The sequence below is a fragment of the Psittacula echo genome (assembly GCF_963264785.1).
Source record: "Psittacula echo genome assembly, chromosome: 6".
Classification (NCBI taxonomy): Eukaryota; Metazoa; Chordata; class Aves; order Psittaciformes; family Psittacidae; genus Psittacula; species Psittacula echo.
This window is the reverse complement of record NC_137743.1, coordinates 37,291,478-37,315,877: the sequence shown is the minus strand read 5'-3', so window position 1 is coordinate 37,315,877 and position 24,400 is coordinate 37,291,478. Positions and strand designations below refer to the sequence as shown.

The following is a 24,400-nucleotide window of genomic DNA, read 5'->3' as shown; positions in this document are numbered from 1 at the left end:
ACACAAGCTTTGATTCAGTGAGATTTCACAGCAGATATTTTCACATTTTTTAAGAGTTTAAATAGCCTTTAACAAAACAGAGGTTATTCAGGATTCTCTAAGGTTTCAAAAGAAATGTAGGCTAAGTCTCTTCCCTTGTTCATATCCACTTTTTTTGTTTTGTGTAACAAATTTTTATTTAAAGATATGTGAGAAGTGGAAATAAATAAATAAAAATTCCCCAAGTGTGGAGACAGTTTATGGGCATTTTGCTATTAGCTACAATAACAGCAGATTCAGACCCTCAAAACTTACTATGCTCTCAGTCTTATTTTTCTTCCTCTGAGAAATGCCATGCAACACAGTACAAAGATATTGGGACAATTTTTCACAAGCTACATTCAGGCTACTTTATATTTTATAACAGAAAGAAAAATCTTTTAAAAACCCAAATCTCCAAGATAATAAGAAAACAACAACAACAATAAAAATCTTTGGTCTGCAAAAAGAGACTATTTAATGAATATCTGTATTTGTGTGTACATGCACATGCATGCGTGTGCATATATTTATGATTGTGTGGATAATTCTAATTAAAAATAACGATGTTGTGTCTTTTTAATGCAATATCAAAGGCTTTGATCCTGCACTGAAACTCATGCAGGCAAATTCTTACACAGCACTTTGGTACCTATATGTATCTCATATTAGCATGCAAGTCTAAAGCTGTTCACAAAGCAGAATGTGAATCTCCTGCCAAATGAAGAAGAAAAACAAAAGATTCAAATGAGAGGGCAAAATTAAAAAAATTATGAACAACTGATTCCAGGTGACCACCAGCCTCTGTGTCTACTGCCCACAATAACATGAGCATCTCAGCGCACATTGGAAAAGGAAAGTCTCAGTGGAGTAAAGCACATCCCTGCTGATTTTAGATCACTTTCTTTTCTAATCACACTGATAAAAATCAACCTTGACCCCTGGAATTTACCTTCTATAAAATTATAGATATATCACTGATTGTCAGTTAGAGGATATGACAGGTCTTTCAACAATTCCTTGTATAAATATACAACAGACAAAATTACTCTGGCAATTTGAGGTATTTTACTAAATTGAAAACAAAGCAACTGCAACAGACCATTAACATAGGACTCATGTTGCTAATTTTTAAAAATAAATGGTTTCAAAAAATGTTTTTGCTCCTAAACAAATTTATTTCGCTTAGGAGAGAATGTCAACCTTTAAAAGTGTGGAGCTAGTAGCTATCTTTACTTAAATGCAAGTTATGTATATCAGCACAGAACACATTGAGCTTTAAAATTCTCAGTGATCTTCCTTACATTCTTTATGTAATAAAAATTATCTCACCCTGTAATGGCATAGTTATTGAAAAAAGAAAGAAAAACCAAGAATAAAATCAGAAAAGAAAAAAGCCTTACTTAAAGATTTTCTGTGTTCAGGCTTTGGTTCTTTGGATTCTGTGTCTAAGCTATTCAGTAATTCGATGCTGGAGGATCTTCTGAGTTTGAACTCCAAATTTCTCGATGTACAACTCCGTTCTTTTGGCTGGGAAAAGAGTATATGTGTATATGTGTGTGCATGATTTTAATAAAATTATTATTTGTAAGACTGATGCAAGAAATTACAGAATGCCAGTACAGAATCAGAAGCTAACAGACACACACAGAGCAAGTGATGCAGGGAGTATATAATTTAAGGAAAGTGTAATGAAAAATTTGTCATATGGCAGGGCTTTTATGGCCCTGACAGAATGGTCTTAATTTCTGAGATAAATTCCCATTTAAGCGAGGAAAACAAAAGGCCTAATTCTTTAAGCTTTAGAGACTAAAATTATTTCCACATTGCAGGCAACTTCCAAATGCTTGCAAAGAGAAGGTTGTTTAAATTGCCTTTCTGGTTTAGATAGTTACAGTAAAAGTTCTTGCAAACACAACTGTTCCAAATATCTTTACAAATTCAGGGTTGAATTCTGCTGGTCTAAGCTTAGGAAAGAGGGGGGGACTTCTCTCGATCTAAGTCACTGGCATACAAAGTGACTATTAGGGATTATTAAAGGAGAAAGGAAGAAAAAATAAAAGAAAGAAGGAGATGATATTTGGCTAATATCACATCTTTTCCTACAGTGTTTGGTCAGGTGAGATTTAGCTGTCCTAACACCTGGAAAGCAGCAAAGCTTTAAACAATCATTCAGAGTTTTAAAACTAAAATAAATGACATGTATGAAATGGTCACCGAGTACTTTATAGTGGCGTACTGTCCTGCACACACAGCAAGGGCCAACCTTCACCAGAGCAAGCCCTGCTTTCTGGTACCTTAACCACTTACAAGTTGTGCTCCGCCAGCCACACATTCTGTGGTTCACTGAACACTCAGAGATGCTGAGGCCACTGTATCACTTTAATTTCAGTGACAAAAATAAGTCTATTAGATGTTTAGCTGAAAAATGAGGGGGGGGGGGGGGGGGGGGAAGAGTATTGTAAGTCTCCATGGAAAACTCCACCCCAAAATCTTTGGTAGGATATCAATATCCTCACACACCCAATGAAATGCACAATATGAAGACATACATCATCAGATCAAACTTTCCTTGGCTGATTATAGCCTCAGGGTAATATGTTTGTAGCTCTTTAAGGAAACAGTAGCTGTGTTCAGATTAACCCTTTCAAAAGAGGCTGCCTCTGCCTGCTCTGTCAATTTCATTGCAGCAAAACCTCTGGAAAAAAAAGGCAAGAAATGGGGATATTTTTCTCTCACTAGATTCTGCAGTGAACAAGGAAAGTCAGTGCCCTCTAAAAACACATGTTCTTGGATCAGACAGGGATAGGAGGAAGGCATTTGGAATTTGTACTGAGAGTGGCAAAAAAGAAAGAAAAAGCTACAGCTGAATCTGGTTTGGTAATTAAAAACTGTTTTAATAAAATGCAGCCCTGCTTACTTCTAGTAGAAAACCCCCAGCCTTCCTGGGAGAATAACAGCAATCAGTTACAAAGGAATATTATTTGCTAGTGTTATTCTTCTGAATAAGTAATACAAAAATTCATAAAAGGCTCAAATGTATTAATAGTTCTATTGAAGATTATATACTGTAGGCTGCATAAACAGAAAATGCAAAAATTCGTTAGTTAAGTGCTTGTGTGCTTTTACAACCCTTAGCAAACCGATGTCCTTGTTATTTCAGAAATAAATGTAGCGTTCCATTTCAAGGCAAGAATCAAGTGACATTTTTGTTCAACAACCTTGTTTATCTGACATTTTTTAATAGATTTGCATACATATTTTTATATCCTTCAGAAAAAGGCATTTCTAACTAGCTGCTGACTGCCTAAAACCTGTAGAGATTCCTAAGCAAATGAAGTTGAAATTGCTACATCTTAATTAATAAAGGTAACAGCCAAAACAAATACATACCAATCTGTCAATTGCATTTTTGATAGCGTGGAACCAATCCAGTATGAGAAAGTCGATATCTGACTGGAGGAGAAACTCATTTCCTGACACTGTCGTGATCTGAAGAGGGTATGGGAAACATAGGTAAGAAAAACACATACTGGACAGAATATTTTCTTCTATTTTCTCTTCTACGCACCCAAATGCTTTTCCTTTGTACCCAGAATTATCTGCTGAAGTGCTGAGCTACTGAGGAGTTTTGAACCTCTGTCTGAAAACTGTTTTGAGTATGTCACAACAAATGAGATATTGTCTCAGCAATGCAACTCCCAAACACAAATAGTGCAAAAGTAACAGTAATGTGACGAAAGTTAAGAAAAGCCAGGAAACTCAGTGTTACAAGGCACAGCTCAAATGTAAATCAAAGCACCCTGAAAAGAATGCAATATGAGGATAAATTCCTGTTATTTTCAGTTTCCATTTCCATTTTGGCAATATTATTTTTATATCTGGTACCTGCATTTATATTTTTATATCTGGTACCTCAAATTTACACATTTATTATATACCTGTAATTCCAGAGTCCATTTTTAGTAAAATTAATGATGTCACTCTTTTTTACATTTAATAATAATAATAATAATAATAATAATAATAATAATAATAATACAAAATACCTTCAAAGATGGCTGTACCAGAGTAATTAGAAGCCCATTTATCACAAAAAAAATTCCCCAGTTTGCCTGAATGGGAGTCGATTTGCATTTTTGACCCACTCACTGGGAATATTTATCAAATGCATATTCAATCCCATGACAATGCTGTTTCACTGCCTAACAATATTTTGTGGAAATATGCATGCACATATTCTGTTGATCTGAACTTCTGCAAACCATGTTGATAGTAATATTATGTCATTTATATATATATTATATATATATATACACACACATATATATACACCAGAGCAGATCTCCAGGTATTTTACACAGCAGGTCAAAACAACCGTTTTACAGATGTCAAAACTGAGGTGCAGAACTGTGCAGTGCTTTGCCCCAGGATTGTTCAGCTGGTGCTTAAAGCATGATTCAGGGCACAGCAGTTCAGTGCATTTGCAGATGAGTGAATGGAGGGCTATATTTTGCAAGGGTCAGGAGCTTGTCCTGCCCATGGTCCAAACCAGCTCAGCTCCTGCCAGCTCTGAAACAAGTTTTTTCTTATTTTTTGTTGTTAAGAATTGCCTGTGCGTAACTCAATAGCATCTGCATGTGGGAATTGCATATTGAATTTAGGTGTTTCAAGGATGCAGGTTTAATCTGTTTAGTGGGACATGGTATTATTCAGGACCAAAAAATTTTCAGGTATTTTTTTGAGAATGGCTGAACACAGTGAACAACAGATATTATTTTCTGACCAAAGTGTGAGGAAAAGCAGAGCAAAGCCTTTGAGACCTGGCACAGGCTATTTATGTAAATCCCTTAACCTGAAGCACTACTGCTTCACTGCATCTGCCCTATGTCAAGAGTTTTTACTATAGCATAAAAGAAAAAAAACCAGCTCCTCACTAGCCAGGGTACTCCACACATCTTTCTTGAAACTGAAATACTTCAGGAAAAAAAAAAAAAAGTTTTCTTAATTGTTCTATAACCTTCCCTTTATTGAGGAAGTGCCTGGAAGGAAGGTTTCCAAAGTCATTAGCATTAAGGGAAAATCCCATCAGCACAGCTCTAGCAGAGACATCCTGTGAGAGTGCTGCAGAGAATGTGGGAATGATCCCCGGTGCAGGCTCAGAGGCTGCCTGGCTGCAGATGTTCATCCCGTCCCGTCCACACCCGTTAAGAGCAGACCTCCAGCCACCTCATTGTTCCCCATGTGCACAGGAGAGTTATTTATTGGGGAAATTTTAATTCCCTTATTAGTCCACAATCATATGTTAATCCCTATTCACACACTCACTGTCCCTTTATGAAAAGAAAAAATTAGTCAAAATTGAACTGAAGTTGAGCAGTTGAAAGAGCTGACCTCTAGTTCTCACAGCTCACATGGCAAAGTTTGGGTTCAAAATGTATTATACTATATCACAATTTATTAATGTATACATGCAGATATGAATTAGACTAAACACAGGCAACAATTCAATCTAATGCCTCTCTCCCAGTATAAACAAATCATTATTAAAATTATAAAATGGAATAACATTTTCAAAGTAAAAGCAGCATATATAATTAGATTTACTGTATTTTGAAGGCTTAAAAAGGGCACAATATAGTTCAGTCTTCCGTTCAGTAAATTCAGGCTTTATTAAAAAACAAGTATTCAGCACTGCATAAACATTTGTAGTGTATGATATGCAAAAGAGATACTCCATTACTAACAAGACCAAAGCAAAATACATGTTGAAAATTTCTTTGTCTGAATGTGTTATTTTGATAATCATATATTATCAGTGTTTTATGAGCAAATCTGTAAAAACAGATCATAGAATGGAGGGAAGAGAATTATTTCAAATATAGTTTCTGTAAGATATAGTTCAAGTTCTTTTTCTTTCTTTCCTCAGATTAATCTTCAGTGTAACTAGACAGTTTCAAGAAGACTGCTACTGCTCTCTACAGTTTAAATGCATCCACTCCTTAATTACAGTCAGTAATTGACTTTGTTCTGCTCCATTCCAGTCATTCACAGGAAAGCAGTTCCAAAGGCTTTGGCTGCTAAATCCCATTTAATGTGCAGGTTTCCTATCCCACTTTTATATATTACCTCCTTAGGATTTCTGATAAATGGTTCTTGGAATGGATTGCTAAACCATATTTACACTTTGAACAATCGAATTTTCAACACCCTTGGGAAAAGACATCAGTAAAGAATGCTAACTTTCACTAAACCTTGTGATTGAACAATTTATGATCACAGCCTTAAATGATGTATAACTAACAACAAGTGTAAATTGTTCAATATTAAGGCATACTAGCACACCATCCCTGTATCAGGAACTGCTGAAATAAAGAGTGACTGGAGAAACAAATGGAAGACAAATCTGGGGAAAAAAAATGGGAAAAGAAAATTATGTGTTCTAGATAGAGCTGCCAGTCTCCACTGTGCCATGTACTTCACTTATTTACTGAATTCCCTCTCTTTGTCGTAATTTTTGCAAAGGCTACATTCTGGAATTGGCATTACCTTACCAATCAGAATTGTGGTGTTTCTATCGGCAATAAATACTCTCAAAGGATGACAACTGACAGTAACTCTCTTATTTGCAAAGGGTGTGGCCTTCAGGCTGCTTACAGAAGAGCCAGGATGCCTGGTTTCTCTTTATCTTGTTATAGCACTTTGGAAAAATCACTTCAAAGGCTGAATCCATTCACATGCTAGTTTTACAAAGAACGGTAGTACAGTCCTGCTGTTAAACATTGATCCTCTGAAAATATTGGCTCACTGCAGGTAAATGCGTGTTAAATTCAATACACTGCCGGGCTGCCAACAAAGTGTGGGAAGGGGGGCAGGTGTGAAACACTTTTTATGATATTCTACTTGTGGCTTATTAAGGATTTCTCTTGTCACCTTATAAAAGCTGCAAATGGGGAGTTGAGCTTCTTTTGCATGTTACCATAATGACGTACCAAGGTTGTGTTCAACAAAATCCTATGTTATTAAACAAAAGGATGCCTATATAATTCCAGGAAATACCAGACACTGTATCTAATTAATACCACTGCCATTTTATAATACATGAATGTAACTTGGATTCTATCCAGGATCAGCAGTTCTTAAAAATCCTACAAATCATATATTTTTCCTGTGCTAGGTTGTGCTCAGGGCCATGCTACTGTGCCATGCTACTGTGCCATACATGCCTGTGTACATCCAGGACTTCCAAACCTTTACACATCATCTGGATCACCTCTGTCTCAGAGATTATTCCCTTTCACAGTATACCTACACCAACAGAAAACAGGAGATAAAAGCTAGAAAAGTGCCATGGGATAAACCCAGCATCTTTTGCCCATTGTCTTCCCGCAAACTCTGGTCTAGGGACTACTGCACTGCTGTGAAAAAAAAATCTTCCATGACATCTCTCTAGTTTTTTACCAGTATACATTTGTATAGATACTTTAATTCTTTACATTTAATTCCACTGCAGATCAAGGATGGAGGCAATTTTAAGAATGCTACTGGTAGACAACGCTACTGGTAGACACTCTATGGAGATACAGAAAAGAGCATTAAATTCATACAGCAAAACGAAAATACAGAATCATATTATTGATTCACGCCAAAGTGTACTCATGCATCTCTGGTGGCTATAACTGTTATTTGCAGTGATGAACTTTTTCAGACAATGCCAGGAACAAACCTTCATACAGGAATTAAAGAATCCTATGTGAAAGAAGAAATGCAGCAAAAAGCTTTCACAGTCTGTACCCTGTAGCAAGCTAAAGGAAACAGAGTGAAGAGCTCAGGAAGCTTATGGCTCACATATGGCTCATGTATGGCCACCAAGAAACCACTACACAGGTCTTATTTCAGTCAAATAGTGTCAAAAGATATTGATTGACTCCCTGTGAATGTGGGACATGCAGAAAAAATGCAGGACTATAGGGGTGAAGCTTCATATAACCTTCCACAGTGGTTCAGCATTGCATTATTGACACTTCTGGACCATGGAAAACCCACCAGATGCTAATCCAATGCAGAATCTGGTGTAGAAAACCTAAATTTTGATGTCACCTGGGGCTCCCACAGCTTGTGGTGAACACTAAGTGATTTAAACTTGGATTGACAGATACCTGTGCATGCAGATATTCAGTAAAATGTGTTCCTCTTGTTGCACTGTGCATTGGGATTGCTGCCTTTGATATGTATAGGAAAAAAGAAAATGTGAGTCTCTGAAGAATTTCTAGCTGAAAAGCTAACACTCTTCCTTCTTTCCGCTGCTCCCTTTATCTCACCTTGCTTGCTTAAAATTTTTATTTTATTTTTGATCATGGTATTCATGCTGTTTCCCCATAGTAAAGAGGAATCTAGGCTTTCCCTTCTATTTTCCTGAGATATTTTTGCAGGATGGGACCAAACCACTCAGCACATTTAATACAGGACAAACCAGTCTCTATCCACATGGCAGCCAACCGGGATGGGACAGGAAAAGTGGGAAATGAGTCAAAAATAAAGGAGGAAAATAAAGAAAGAAGAGTGGGAATATTCTCTCTCTGTCTAAATACTTTTTTTTTTTTTTTTAAAAAAAAAAGCTATCATTAGAATATAATACAGCTTGAGAATAAACACATAAAACAGATACTCATGTGTCCACACCACAGTAGAAGTAGAATTAATTGAAGTTGGGAGACACTATGCTCCTTAGTGGTTTAATTAACTGGATTTGAATTAAACAGGAACAGGGATATGTACATTTTCAAAAACATGTCAAAAGTCTAACTGCATTTCTGGAACTTGATCTTACATTCTTTCTCACAGATAATCCAGTCTCTTGGCCATGTTTATGCTGAATGAGTGAGCAGGAGAAAGGATAAATAAAATATATCTCTGTGCTGTACTCTAATGAGCTGAGTCTAATATTCAAAAATGCAAATAAAACAAAAAGATCAGTATTGAGCTGCATTATATTCATACTGCCTCTCATACCCATTATATGATTCAGCCTATCAAAGAGAGGTAGTCATGGTTATGCTGATAGTTAAATTACTTAAAGAGCTCTAAGATGTTTATAACTACCAAAGAAATTTCATTATCAAGCAGATTGTCTGTCTCATATTACAGTCTGGCTTTACCAATCTAGCAGTCCTTTGGATGTCGAGCAAAGTTAACATTGAAGTGATGGGGAAATATCAGCTTGAAAGAAAAGGTCTTCAACCAATCTTTCAAAAAAATGATATTTGCTAAAAAATTTTGTGAGAAAGTATCTGCCTTGTGTTCCCAATGTTGCTAGATATTAAGTAAATATATGCTGATCGCAAAAAAGTTGCTTTGGCAACTCTCTTATTAAAATGCATTTGTAACCCCCATCTGTCATGAAAGTTTTGAAAAGTTTGTTTACTTTGGATAGCCGCCTTATCCAGGGTTACCCCAGCATACAATGATAGCAGTCTTCAGAAGTTGTGTGAGGAACAAGCCACTGGGGATCCATTTTTGTTTTAATTGGCACACACAAACACTTTTCTGGTCTGTCAAAAAGATCAAGCTAATATGCATGGCGGGTGTTATATTCTCAGCTTTTGGGAGTAGTAAAGCTCCCTTTATTTAAGTAATTTAAATGATAGACTGCAAAAACTTTGCCAGTCAGAAAAATGTTTTATACTTTCTTTGGGAATATTTGTTTTAAGCAACAGAAAATGTTCTACATATCTAAAGATGTTGAACCTTATGTTATAATTACCCTGTTTCTTCTGACTCTGTAAAAATTGCTGTGAAAACCAAGCATTGCAAAGAGGCAACAAACAGATCCTGTGTTTTCACAACTTCTGCAATATTAGCAACTGTAAGACCAATTGCTGCCACATGTTTATAAGATATGTCTTCAATTGTGTTGCTTTGTGGTATGACTCACTTGCACATCATTCTCGGTACCTTCCTGGGGTCATTGTTTCAAAGCAACCTGCTTATATGTAATAAATTGCTTTTTAATGAAATTAACCTGGCATTCAGGGTGTACACATAAATGTCTCTGAAGTGGATTCAACAGTGCAAAGTCTGTGGTCAAACTTCCAAGAAAAAACAACTTCTTAAATTAAACTAAGGATTAAAGCCAATTAAAGCAAATTAAGACCTGAGATACCAAAATTTCTCCTTGGATTTGATGTGGAGCTCAGGCTGGAGGTCCACAGGGCCTCCTTGGAGGGGGGAAGGTCCAGTGCTCTGCCAGAGGTACTAGGATGCATTCACTCATTTCAAGGAACAGCTTTTTATTCTCCCATTTTGATTGACCAGTACAGGTCTTACTTCTTCTGTGAAAAGAAAGCACATTCTGTTTGAGCAAAGAGGAAGGCAAGAAAAAGCAAATACTTTATGCTAAACAACCAAAGAATGTACTGGGAGGAAGTATTTCCTGCTGATCTGCTACACTGATGTTATGCCCTATGCAGGACACAGTTGGACTACTTGAAATAGCAGGGTTTCCTTCAGAAGGCAAAGAACAAAAAGGAAAATTTGAGACAAGCAGCAGATGACCATTTTGGATGTCAGAAACCTGTGTGTAGCCTCCCATGTACCCCCTGCCCATACTACTCTGCTCCTGACCCACAAATGCACTGCATTTGTCATGGGAGTGGGATGGATGGGTGTCAGCCATCAAGCCAAAGTCAGGGGAGATGCGAGTCACCAGACTTAGAGAGTGAAAAAAAGCACCTTCAAAACTGGCTCAAAGCAGAGGAGCAAGAGATAATAATTACGACACAACTCAGCTGTGTCTGTGCATAGTGGGAAGTAGGGGAATAGTTGCACATTTTTTCCACAGATGAGGACTAAAGACAATGTATGAATACCTACTGCAAGCTACGTTTTTGCTTGGGGTAATATTTTACTGTTATTGCCTTTGCAATCTGAAGCTATATATACTACAGAGCCACACACAGAGAAATTGGCAATGGTTTCTTAAAGAAGTCCCACCTTTCTCAGTTTTACCAGCTGGACAATATCTAGTGATGAATGGTCATCCTGTCCAATTTTATATGCATGTTATAACACTTTAAGATATATGTGAGTGAGACTCAACATGATAAGTCCTTGTAACAAACAAAAATTCTCCAAAGGGAGAATGAATGCTTTACTTTCCGTACAAGCAAAGATATATATTTAAAATATATATGTGCTACGTGTAAAGATTTCATTTCATTGACTGTTATTTTAGGCAGACGTTTATTCATCAGTAGCAGGGTATTTTACAGCTACACTATTTGCGGGCAGAAGCCAGTACTGGCTTTTAGTATTTCGTTTACTGAAACATGTCTCCTATCATTAACTGCTGAGGTTGCATAATGAGAAAAAAGAGATGTTGCTATAAGTATCTTTATACTTATAGTAACGTATTTGGCCATGATTATAAGTGTTTATAAAACATTCCAGAATTGTTCCTTGTCTACTTACACTAATGAGAACACCTGTCAACTTTAGAGTTACGCACACTTATTTGCATTGAATTCAGGTTTTTGCATACTGTACATCACTTTTTGAAACAATTAGATGTTTATAGAGAAATATAGCTAAAAGAAGAACAGCAGCTTGAATGCCTGCCAGCCCAAGTCAATAATAATCCTGGTTTGTGTGAAAAGTAGAAATCTGCTGAATTATACAACTGACACAAATTCAGCTAGCAGTTGAACAAAGGTATACCCGCAAATCTTCTGATAGCAGTTGTTACTTGTGGGGATTGATACCTGCTGTTGAATAAAGCATCTCTTAGAGATGAAACAGCACTACTGAATGGGATTTTTCATCATTGTATTTCCCATTTTCTTTTCATTTGTACATTTTTGTTTTGCTTCTGGTGACTCAGAAGTTGTCTGTGCAGTAAGCATGTAGAGCACATGGTCATTTCCCAGAATAGCTGTTTACCTTATCAACTTACCAAAACCCAATACAACACAAGAATCCTACTGCTAGAGATCCAAAAAAATATCTCTGCAGTAGAGGGGTTTGCGGCCTGGGGCAAGGAGGCAGGAGGTCCCTTTCTATAAAAAAAAATCTACTGAATGGTAGGCGTAATATCCTGCTGCTATATGACCATGCCAGGTATTGTTTAATAATAATGCAAAACTTCAAAGTTGGTCCATGATCTGAACATATACTCCACCAGCTGTCTCAAGTTCCTAAGTGTTGCAGGCAGGAAAATATGATGGTTCTTATCTCCCACTGCATGCAAGGAGCAAACAATGCCTAACGTCTTTGGTTTGCCTCTTTCCATCTTTATTTGCATGTAAATGTTAGGAAAGCTAAACAGGATGAAAAATGCTTTGAGTAAGACTATTACATCCATTTAAGAAAACAAACATTTCCAGCTACAGCAATATTTCTATTTAAAAAATATTTAGTGTTTTAATAAAAACGATGCTGTTGGGATTTAGGACAAAGATAAATGCATTTTTGTCACTTAAATTCTGGTTTCTAAGGAGTCACAACCTTGTCGAAAAACTTACATGAGTGATACCATATACACAGAAGAATATGGATATTTCAAATACAGTTCCTAAAAGGGTAATAGACTAAAAACCTAATAACATCTTTTAATTTTTTTTAAATTAGACATACTTGTAATCAGTACAAATTTGGAACTTTGTCTCCAGATTCTCATGATAGTTTCAAACTAGTTTTCAAGTGTTGAAGGATCCTGGGATTTTTCTTTAGACATTCTGGAACTGCACTGACAGCACTGGAAATGCACTGGCCTTCAAATTTATCTGCTACTCTACATAGCAGTGTAATAATGACAGAAGGTTAATCTAAATATTATTTTAAAAATATCACATAATGAAAATATCAAATTATCTTTTCACAATAGGTGTCTAAGGGGAGCTTTTCTAGGGAAGGAGAATATAGCTCAGAACTCAATGAATTTCTTACACTAACTGAATTTAATCTGCTAGCAGATATGGGGTGAAAAACTACTGAAATATTTGACTTCTCAGCTCACAGACCAGACAACCTACTTTGATCAATTCTGTAACGTACTAGTTTTTTAAAAATACAGTGAAATCAGGAAAAAAAAAAAAAAAAAGAAAAAAAAGGAACTTTTACATCTTCTCTAGATCTTTGCATTTTTGATTTGCACTGGGATATACCAAATACTAAACTTGAAAAGTGAATATGTTATTTTAAGCATAAGTATAGTTTTTATAAGTATATGATTTTATTCTTTTATAATGTAGGCTTTTCTCATGTATTAGAACATGATGCACACTTTGACATCTGTCAGTCAAGCTTCTGGTTATCACACTGGAGGGATGCGCCACAATGTGATGTGGCATGCAGAAAAATTGAAAACCTCGTTTTTTCCAAAATAAAAATCATATCTTCTAGTTTTAAACAGAAAGAATGATTGCAAAATATCTGTCCATCAAGACTGTAAAGATTGAGGTTGGATAATCAATAACGTTTGTGGTTGAATTACCCACTGATAACAAGTAATTTCTTGCTATTCGTGAGGGGAATTGGGAAGTGGTTTTAGGGAATTTGGCAGACTCTCTCTGTCTTTTCTAATATGTTGTGTCTGAAAGCCTGATATTCATTTCTATTACAAGCTTTGGGATGATGCAGTATAGGCAAATGCAGGTTTGGGGTGACAGCTCATTCAGGAACTTAGGGATCTAAATATAAAAGAAGCTAAAAATACACAAAATTATCAAGCACAAGAATGGCTGAGTCTTCAGATTTTGAGTTCCCCATGCCATAATCATAAGACCACATTTATCTGGAGCCCTGCAACACCATGATTGTTCCTCCACTTCTTGTCACTAATAAATGTACAGTACACATGCCAGGGAAATAAATAGATTATTTTAAAACATATTATGGCCTCCTTGTCCAAGGATGTCATCAATTCAAATACTGTGGATGTGCCAGGAGACTTGTGCTTATCCAGCAACGCAAACCACAGAAATAGAAGGGTTGTTATCAGAGCATCTCCACACAGACTCCTGACTCATATGTTCCTTGCCCTTCTCACCATGTTGGTAGAGATACCATGTACACTGTCAATCTCATCTAATACAATGGCACATGACATCTTCAAAGCAATAACATACTCTTTAAAACTATAAGGCAAAATGGAAAGTCTTTAGGAAACTGAATTTTCAGACTTCAGTTTCTAAAAGTGTTAGGTTAATCTGTATTATCATCTCACCCACAGCCTAACCCTTTCACTGTTATCCTGCCACTAAAATAATGAATGTTATCATATTCTTGATTTTGACAAGGGAAACTGAGAAGTTACTTCGCAGTGATTTGGGGCACTAAGTCATTAGACCAGAGCTGGAAGAGCTGACACTGTCTCTACTAATCCTATGTATGAGCAAAAACGTGCGAGTTTGAACAATAAACAGAACTAATTACATTAACATTTCCCAACCCTTTCAAGAATAAGACTAGAAGCTTTGTTTGTTTTGCAAAACCATGATCTGCTATGCTAATAAATCTAAAATTTGATTAAAAGAAAAACATTCAAGGCAGAACCTGGTGGTACAGCTTCTTATGTGCTTTTCTTTCATCTCCTGGAACATGGTAGCCCTGACTCAGCAAGGTACTTCATTAAGCAATATGCAAGTTTCAGAATATGAGTATTCGCACTGTTTTCAGTCACAAGAGTTAAAAGAGAAAATCAGTCAAAACAAAAATAGCAGAAAATTTATATTTATTCACAGAGCAAATATTTCAAAGGACAAAAGATATTTTAGTGGTAGTAAGAGCTGCATATAAGTTAACAGCAGAACCAGAAACACTTATAAGCCTAACAGCAAAAGAAAGCTGTACCTTCCAGCCCAACTAAGAGAAGATAATACCTTATCAAGAAATTAGAGGTGGAAAAAATCCCAAACTCAAAATCCCAAAAAATACCACCACCTCTCAGTTCGTTCCCTATCAGAAGCAAATCCAAACTAGTGACCTTTTCTACCTACCTAAGACCACAGTATCAGAAAAAAGAAAGAGGTGTTATTTTTTTAAAAGTCTTTGGCTATACTAGTCAAAACACAGCCATTTCACCATGAAAAAATAAGAAAAAATAATAAATATGTGAGAAATTATGTATAGTTTTCAGCTAAACTGTCGTGAATTGCCAATAATCCCCATAACTCACTCCTTTATTTCTAACAGATAAACTGATTCTCTATCACAGCTAAGCTCATAATGTCTAAGATTAACTAGAAGTAACTCAGAAGATGACCTTACAAAAAAGTAAGCCATAAATTTGATACTGCCAGAACTAAAAATTTAAAGATAAAAAAAACTGCTGAGAGTTTTAAGTGTTTAGAAATTCAATTATACTATTTAATCTCTTATTGAAATGCAAACACACAGGCTGAAAGCACAAAAATACACCATATCTAAACAAACTAGTGAGAAATACTAAAATAGGTGAATATTTATCAAACTCTCACTTAACAAAGAAACAGCACTGATATCCATATTATTTGGGATTGCTGCTTTTATCGAAGAAGAGAACAGGATCTCAGTTTCACGCTTAACTCTGAATGATAACTCATTCCCGTTTTTCACTGCTTTTGCTTGATGACAGGTCATTCACCTCATTACTGTCATGCATTACAAAAATTAGCATCCAAGAAAGTGAATCTAGATCAGTTCCTATGTTCAAACTTGCTCATTTGCTAATACACTCTATTTCCTACTAGAAACCCGTTTACTGCATCACAGGACCAACTTCACAGCCGACACGGAGCAAGAGAGGAGGAGAACCTTGTGAATTTTCCCAATATATCAGACTTACAGAAACACCTGTGCTAAATAACTTTGTGCTGAGCTACTGTGAAAAGCTGCAGTGTTAAATGGCAATCGCAGTTTCTGATTTTTCAGTGAGCTGGTTACTTCTAGAGTCCTCTGAGCTGTCGCACAGAGAGTGAAGTGTACCCATTTTAATCTTATTGCCTTTCTCTTTATTTACATAGTTAAAGTAATAAATTTCATTATTTATTTTATATTATATTAATACAATATAAATTGAACAGTGCCTAATAAAGTTGAAAAAAAAAATCTGTTTTCTAATAAATAAATGCCTTTCATTTCCGAATTGAAGCTGTTAATTCACTGACTGCTATAAGATGATGACAGGGGTTGAGGAAAATCTTCAAAGGCATTCAATTTGATACAGGTTTAAAAGTCTTATTTATCTTCTTTTTAAAGATCCCAAATGCAGTATGTAAGGACAAAAGTATATTAAAATTAAATAAACTTAGAACTTTGCTCCGAATTCATATCTTATTAAAGACTGTATCATTTATGAGAGAAAAAAGCTTTGATTTCCATTTTTCAGGGAAACATTGCCCTTAAATCTACACAAGCACTTGAAGAAAGATGCATTTTCATGTATACAGAGCTCATTATAGGCTTTAAGTGGGTTAATGAGTAAATGGAAAACTTGTTCAACAAATTATTGATTCTGTTAGTGAAGATCAGTGAGACAGTAAAGGTATTGCAAGCAGGTAGGGAAAGTTGTAATTAGGTTTATCCAGGGATTATCTTTGCCCTTCCCAGAGTGGAAAATAGCAGTAGCCCCAGGTCTGAAAGCAAATATCAAATGCTTGCACAAACCTTCTCACCTGGGGGGATAAATGGGTAAGAACACGTGCTGCCACTAATAGCAACATCGCCACTATCAAAAATTACTCACCTTTTATATCTTTACCCCTTTACATGTGTTTCCTAGCTACACAAACCACTCTGCATTTCTTAAGCAGTGGCATTGCATGAAAAGACCAGGAAAGTGAGAGCTGCTGCTAATGATGATTCATCTGTAGAAATGTCTACATCAGTACAAGTGGAGACTGAAGATATGTTTAGATGCTACACTCAACCTGAAGTGAACCTACAGCAGCATACAACTAGCCAAACTTTTTGAAACTGGAGGTAAAGAAAGTTGTTGAAAATTTACTACTCTTTGTTTCAAACAAAATTTTAAGTAATTCTTGATTTTCATCAGGCTCCAAGCAGGAAAGCACAGCTCATGGTATTTAAATGAAGCTCCCACAACATTTCGTGGCAACATGATATTTTATGGCAGCAAGTGCAAAACACAGCAGCAGCACCACTGTAAACTTTAAAACGTTTCAAAGAATATCAAGCACCAACTGCGCTGCCAATATAACTTAAGTACAACGTAGAGAGCAAAAATTATGCAAGCAACCGTTTCCCATATGAGTAGTCCCAATGATTTCAGACAAGGGTGATATCTGCTATGAAGACTTGCAGAAGAAGATGCTCCAAAATTATAAAAAACCCCTACTTTCCAGTGCAAAGAAAGTAGCAACACCCAGACTCATGTTTAGGTAGGTTTGTCTGTGCTCTTGCAATTCTCATTGCCTACCTACATGAACTGTGTTTCAAATCTGTAATTCATATAAAGTTAGAATTTCAGTGTTTTTCTTCCACTAAAAAGCCCATTGTGAATATTGAAGCCCCAGGACAACTCCCCCAGCCAGGTAATTTAAACTGCAGGAAAGATAGGCAGATACATTATTTTCAACAAGGTCCCAAGGTGGCTTTCAATTAAGAAAAACAATTGACTGATGTTTCTTTCTCTCTTTGCTGCCAGAAATCTCTTTAGTATTTCTAGAGATTTTTCTCCATTCTACCCAACATGTGGGCTCAGTGTCAAGCTGTGAGTTTGTAAATCTTTTTCAGCACTTACCAGAGCTCAACATGAATTATAGTATTGCCAAATCTGCTCCATGCAGGTTTTTTTTTTTTTCACACTAGAAGAAAATGTACAATTTTATGGTCAAAAAGAAACATCTACATACTTGCAATGGGAAAATGAAGCCAGTCAGGATTGAACCCCAGAAAAAATTATTTCACCCTAATCCTGCTTCTTTACTGTCTTTAAACTTTAGAAACTTTTGAGCTGTTGAGATTTACATGGTGTGCATTGTTCTTCTCTGTATCTTATTCAACTATATCAGCTACGATTTTATTAATTAAGACTTTATTAACTATATTTTTATGAACTTAATGCATTTTTGAAAAATCCCTGCTACTTTTGTGGATGATTCACCTTAAACGTGTGTTAAACTTAAGTAAAATATCTTTCTTTTCATTGACAAACAGCACAGGAAATAAATCAGCCCTTTTGTTAAGGGCTAATAAACTTTGTGCATGTGTGTGCGTGTGTGACTTAGTACCATTATAATAATATTATATGGCAGGCAAAAATATAATGAAAATGATAATTTGCCAAAAAGATTTAAAAAACACTGAGGTGTTACCTATCAAAAGTTCTCCTTCTGTCTATGATACAGCACAGATTGCAATCGTGACAGTAAATCTGGTGCTATTGTTAATGCCATGGCACTTTGGTTTTTGGCTTGCTTCAGTCCAATCTGTGACATGCTTGTGAATATCTTTCTTCTGTTCTGTCTGTATGGCATATGGATTTCTGGGATACAACGTCAGACCTATCCACATAACAAGTGTTCAGAGCACCTTATCATTTTAAAAAGCCAATTACTCAAAAAGACAAATGTGAAATGTTTCACATTTAATGATGAGCAAATCTGCAAAACAAATGCAATTTTGCTTCATTTGAAAAAGTTTAGTTTAACTGTAAATATTGCAATGGAGTCCCTAGCAATACACACCATGGATAGGGACAGGCTCATTTTATGCATATTGTACATCATCACTGTCACTTAAATCTGCAAGATTTTCCATACTAAGTTGTTTTAAATAAATAGAAAAAAAATGAGATACAAAAGACTGAAATATATGCTTCTGAATAGACTGTAAAAATGTCACTGTTAACACTGAGTATTGGACACTTAAAAAAAAAATATTTTGAAAGTCTCACCCAAAAAAATGAAAACTGCATATGTCTACAGAGGTAAAGGTCAGTAATGAAACAATTAACAGCAAAAATACCAATCCATTTTTTAGAAATATTTGTCAATATATAAAGAATGTTTTGTACTGCACATAAGTGCTCAATTAATCCTGGATTACTGGCCGTATGTCATATTCTCAGACTAAAATTATGTCATCTGAAGAATTTAAATACACACAGGTTCAAAGCAAGATTTTGTAAGGACTTCAGGACTGTAGGAATTGCTACTTTCTGGTGCAGTAGTAATAGAGCTTATGATTGAATAAGATTCTTAAGACTATGCATAATATATGCTGTACCATCAAAATACAGTGCAGTGGAATTTTTTTTTTTCTAAATATAACTTATAGGTATATGTTTATGCTTACGTGTCTGCAAAATATATAGGCACACATATACTAGCCACTGCTCTAGACAATTTGATGATTGTCAGTTACCTAAATTGTAATTGCTGAGTACCAAAGAAGAAATTGAAATGGTTATTGTTGATGTAGGAGAAGGCTAGGAGAATAGCGAAATTAGTAGGACTACTTGACAGAGAAAGGCAAATGGATTTATGTACAATATTTAAAATATATGGGAAACATATAAATGGATTTTAATATTGAAGATTTTTGTGACTAATTTGATTTTAAAATCCTTTCACTACACTGAGAACATCGGTAACAAAATACTATAGAACATGGGAAACTGAATGCAACTGGCATTGGTAATTTTAGAAGAAACTAATCTTGATATTTATAACATCATGTAGCAAGCAGAACACTTTTACCAGGCTGGGAATATTGAAATACAAAAAAGTTTACATTTCAGCTATTGTGATTTAGCTCTACTGCACTAGAAAAAAATATCAGAAATCAGTTGTTGCAAGGTAAATATTAAAAAAGTTTATTATGATATATAGACATTGAGATACTTTTATTAAACTGCCTGTGAATGTATTGTATTTTATATAAATTTTTTGTAATCCAGCTCAGTTACTTAATATAAACAGCTGAAAAATCAGTTTGTAAATTATATTTAGAAAGACAGAAAATATGCTGAGCTATAACCTTAGATATGATCCTTGTTTTAAGCACATTCCTTCTATTATTTTTTTTTAATGTCCAAGCACTTTCAATGTTGGGTTTGATATACTTACCTGTAGAATGCCAGTTATAATGAACTAATAACTAATGCATAAAAGAGGGTATTTTACCCTAAATCCTGGAAACAGCTGTAATAATAATTGCCCAAATATATTTTTTTTTGCTATTGCTGCACAATAATAAGCATAAGTGTACATATAAACCTGTGAGAGAATGCAGTTCAGCTCACAATTTTATTCTGGCGTTTAATTTCTACAATTTTGGATTATAAGGGTAAAATAAACATTCATAAAATGTAATAGACCAAATCATAAATTAAGCCATACAATGTATTTAACTCCAAGTAATTTACATTAGAGGTTGCTTTTTACCGGTATCTTTAATGTTCAGGAGTAATGAAGATAGAGGAATATATGATTTTAAAATGAAGAACTTTAATAAATGCAGAGATTTTAATTGGCAGAAGCAGTGCAAACATTTAGCTTGCTTTTATAGTATGTGTTTTTGTTTTTTTGCTTCTCTCTTGCACACCCACTCACCAACTTTAGCGTTGCCCTGCAGATTTGAATGAAGTGGAAAGCTCAATGGGTAATTGTCAAAATAATTTCATTTCTCCCACTTTCACACAAGAACCAAATAAAGCCAGGAGAGTCTCCCGCTTTTCACAAACACCCAGAAATCCACAGCATTCCACCTGGAGACAGAAGAGAGCAACTGAATCCCCCAGCTCCCATCTCCTTTTTTAGTTCCAGAAAAACACCTTGAAAGCAAGCACATTTCTCTCAAGTTTCGGGTTCTGATTTCAAAATTGCCCACCACCTACCTCATGAAAAAATCTGTTTATGCACGTTCTCTCACTCCTAGTATTACAGAAAAGAGATGTCAGTAATAATCATGTGAGGGTGCTGAATTAAAATCTGAAATCGCTAACAAACCGATCTGTACAAAAGTGCCAGTGTTAGATTTCCAGACTGGGGGTTGTGTGACAGAACGAGGAGCTTAGAAGAAAACAGCTCTCCACTCCAGTACGTTCACCCCGTTAATCTCACATGTGCTTTGCCACAGATTTCTTGCCATTTTATTTTTAACCTCTGCTACCTTGTGGGAAGTGGGCTATTCTGAGGATGCTGGCAGGAAAAGCTCTGATTTTACAGATGAATGTAAAGCACTGTTAAATAAGAGCTTTAAGAAGGACTTGTTCAATTTGCTTTGAGCTTAAACTGAAGTGGTTTAATCAATCACAGCTAGTACACATCTTCTTAAAAATTTTTCTAAAACTGGGTGAGAAATAATAATCATCATGTAGGAAATCATTGCAACAGATGCTGGTTCCCATGATCCCATTTACACTTTTAATATCACTAATGAAAATCTATCTGGGCAATACCTGTGTCAGTGAGGTGTCAGGTGGTCATTTGGCAAGAGAGAATAGTAAGGAATCAGATCTGCATTTTGAAAATGGCTCACTTCTTTTCCTTTTTTTTTTTTTTTGTGTGTGTGTGTGTGTGTAGAGGGCTTGGTTTTGGTGAGTTTTTTTGTGGAGGGATTTTTTCGTTGGTTTTTTTTTTTTTTTTTTTTTTTTTGCACCTGTTATTCTAAAATTTCTTTCAGTTACATTTCAAAACACTACATTTGGGATCTCCTTGCCAACCTGAGATGGCATAAGCCTGGGTAACAGAACAAAATGTGAGAAGGTCCTTCTGTCTTTAACGCCTGTTCACCAATGAATCAGCCTCCAATTAATCTGTTTCTTCAGTAGGAGTTTAATAAAAGTCAAGCACACACATGTTCAGTCTTGTTTAGTATTAAAGCTGTGTTAACATTATCTGCCTAGCCAGGTCAAAAATCTTATATAATTAAATGCCAGAAACCATTTCAGAATGTTAAGGGCTTTACAATTTTCTGTAAGTAATTGATTATGCAAGGCAGGGTAGTTTAAATTTAAAAAAGGATAGTGTTGAGTGTGATGTCACTTTTCATTACATATTTCAGAAAAGTTTGCTTCATGGCCAAAGTACACATAAAAACTAACTTATTAGATTTGCTATTTTGCATTTTTGTAAACCAGGGGAGAAACAAAAAAAGTCAACAACCTAGACTTCCTTTCCATATCATGTCACATGAACTGAGTAGATCGTGCACATCCCAAATTTCTACACTGTCAGTCAAGCTATCCGCTATACTTGCAGAGTAGGTTTTGCCCTACTCAGCTGTGCCTCTAACTTGGTTAACTTGGTTATTTTAATACTAGGTGTTTGTCGTGGTTTAAGCTCAGGCCGTAAATCAGAGCCACGCACTCTACTCCCCCTCCCCCCCAGAGGGATGGGGAAGAGAATCGAAAGAATGTAACTCCCACGGGTTGAGATAAAAACAGTCCAGTAACTAAGGTATAACACAAATCACTACTGCTACCACCAATAATAATAATGATAAGAGAAATAACAAGGGAAGAGAATACAATACCACCCGTCGGAAACGAGCCCGACAGAGAAAAGGGACGTGCCCTTCCGGGTAACTCCCAGTTACATCCCCTGGCATGACGTGCTGTGGTATGGAATACCTCTTTGGCTAGTTTGGGTCAGGTGTCCTGTTTCTGCTTCCTCCCTGCTTCTCCTCCTCCCTGGCAGAGCATGAGACTCACAAAATCCTTGGTCAGAGTAAACATTCTGACCAGTAACTGAAAACATCAGCTTTATCAGTATTATTCCCAGGCCAAAAGTCAAAACCACAGCGCTGCACCAGCTACTAAGAAGGAGAAAAAGTGACTGCTGCTGCTGAACCCAGGACAGTGTTATATTATATTATTCCCTGGTGGAATTGAGGTGGGAATGAAACCCATTAGGCCATACAAAGAGTTAATAACTGCAGGTTTGAGTCAGAACAATACCTATAATTCTGTGTAGGCAACCATCAGGCTTTGTTTGGAAATACGTGAGGAAAGTCTGATCTCCAAATAAATACTAGCTCTGTACATTAAAGTTCAGCTTTTCACCACTCAAACATGGCTATGATTTCTGATTAACAAAATTTTGTGAGAGAAATTAAAACATGAAAAAAATATAAAAATATTAATCACAAAAACATTGTTATGAAAGGATGGATCACATCTACAACTGCCTATAAAATCAACTGTTCATATTCCAGATAATAACACTGAAGACACCATTTGCAAAGAAATTTAAGAGCAATTTAGTTCCTGCTGCCACCAAATGTTCAGCAGAAGATGTAGTTTCAAGCACCGTGCTGCATCCTCAGCCTCCTCCCAGAAAAGAGAGGTTCTCGTAGCTTTCCCTTTGTCCATCTCCCTTTGAAAGCCCCCTTTTTATTCCCTTCCCTTCCCAAGGCTGAAAACCAGATGTACTGCAGACCTCTCCATACCCAACTCTTCTCTATCCTCCCCAAGACCAATTAAGCAGTGGCATATTCTGATGACACAAAGTAATGCATAACATATACAACAACTTATAAAAACATGGAGCCCCGGCATCCAGGTTTCTCAGCTTGTGCCAATAACAACATTCAAAGGACAAATTAGAACAGAATAAAAATTCAAGGAAGGTCTTAGATCAAGATACCATCATTCTCAAGTGTCAGGACAAAGAGGAAGAAGAAAAGTTGAGGATGTATGCTTAAGCAGATTAGCTCATAACACTAAAATTAAGCATCTTCACAAGTTTTAAAGCATAGTAAAAGTACAAAAAAAAAAAAAAAAAAAAGAAGTAAAAAAAGAATCTGAAGGACATGAGAGAAGGGGAAACCAAAAAAGAGGGTATTAAAAATAAAGCTACAGGAAAATCAGGATGCTTATAGCAAAGGAGGACATCCAGCTTTGGATAAACAAAGACAATTTTCAAAGTGGCACAGTAAAAATAGGTTAGTACTACATATAAGTAGAAAATTAGTATGATGGAAATTATTTAACAAGCCAGTATACTGTACTCTATACAATGCCATGATCATTAAGCTGGTGAATGGGTACTATTGTAGAAGCAAAACAATGTGTAAAAAGTCAAATCAATATGGCAAGAACAGACCAGCATGTGAGCAGAAAAAAAGACAATCAAAACCAACAGTGCTTTTAGTATAGTTACCCTATAAAATAAAACAGATCAATATACAGGTAAAGGAACAAGCAGTATAGTCACAGCAGATTGAAATAAGGGCAGGCATCAATTTAACAAAAATATATATAAGTCTCAGATCATACGGCCAAGAGGGTTGTACTGGCTGAATAATGTACAGAAAAACAGCACTGCACCAATAAAACAAACAACAACATTAAAACATCAGACAAGAATAAAAATAAAGACAAAAATAAAAATACAATCTCTTTTAGTCTGGCAAGCTCACATTCAGTGACTTTAAAAAA

The 24,400-nt window shown here is 35.8% G+C and overlaps 1 protein-coding gene across 1 annotated transcript in view; it reads right to left on the bottom strand.

Moving 5' to 3' along the window:
* ARHGAP15 (Rho GTPase activating protein 15) overlaps nucleotides 1-24,400 on the bottom strand; it is a 340,067-nt gene that overhangs the window by 164,227 nt on the left and 151,440 nt on the right. The window contains exons 7-8 of the mRNA XM_080620957.1: nucleotides 3,412-3,510; nucleotides 1,422-1,548 (exon numbers count right to left, since the gene is read on the bottom strand). Coding sequence (XP_080477083.1) covers nucleotides 1,422-1,548; nucleotides 3,412-3,510 — 226 coding nt within the window. The remainder of the gene's footprint in view (nucleotides 1-1,421; nucleotides 1,549-3,411; nucleotides 3,511-24,400) is intronic.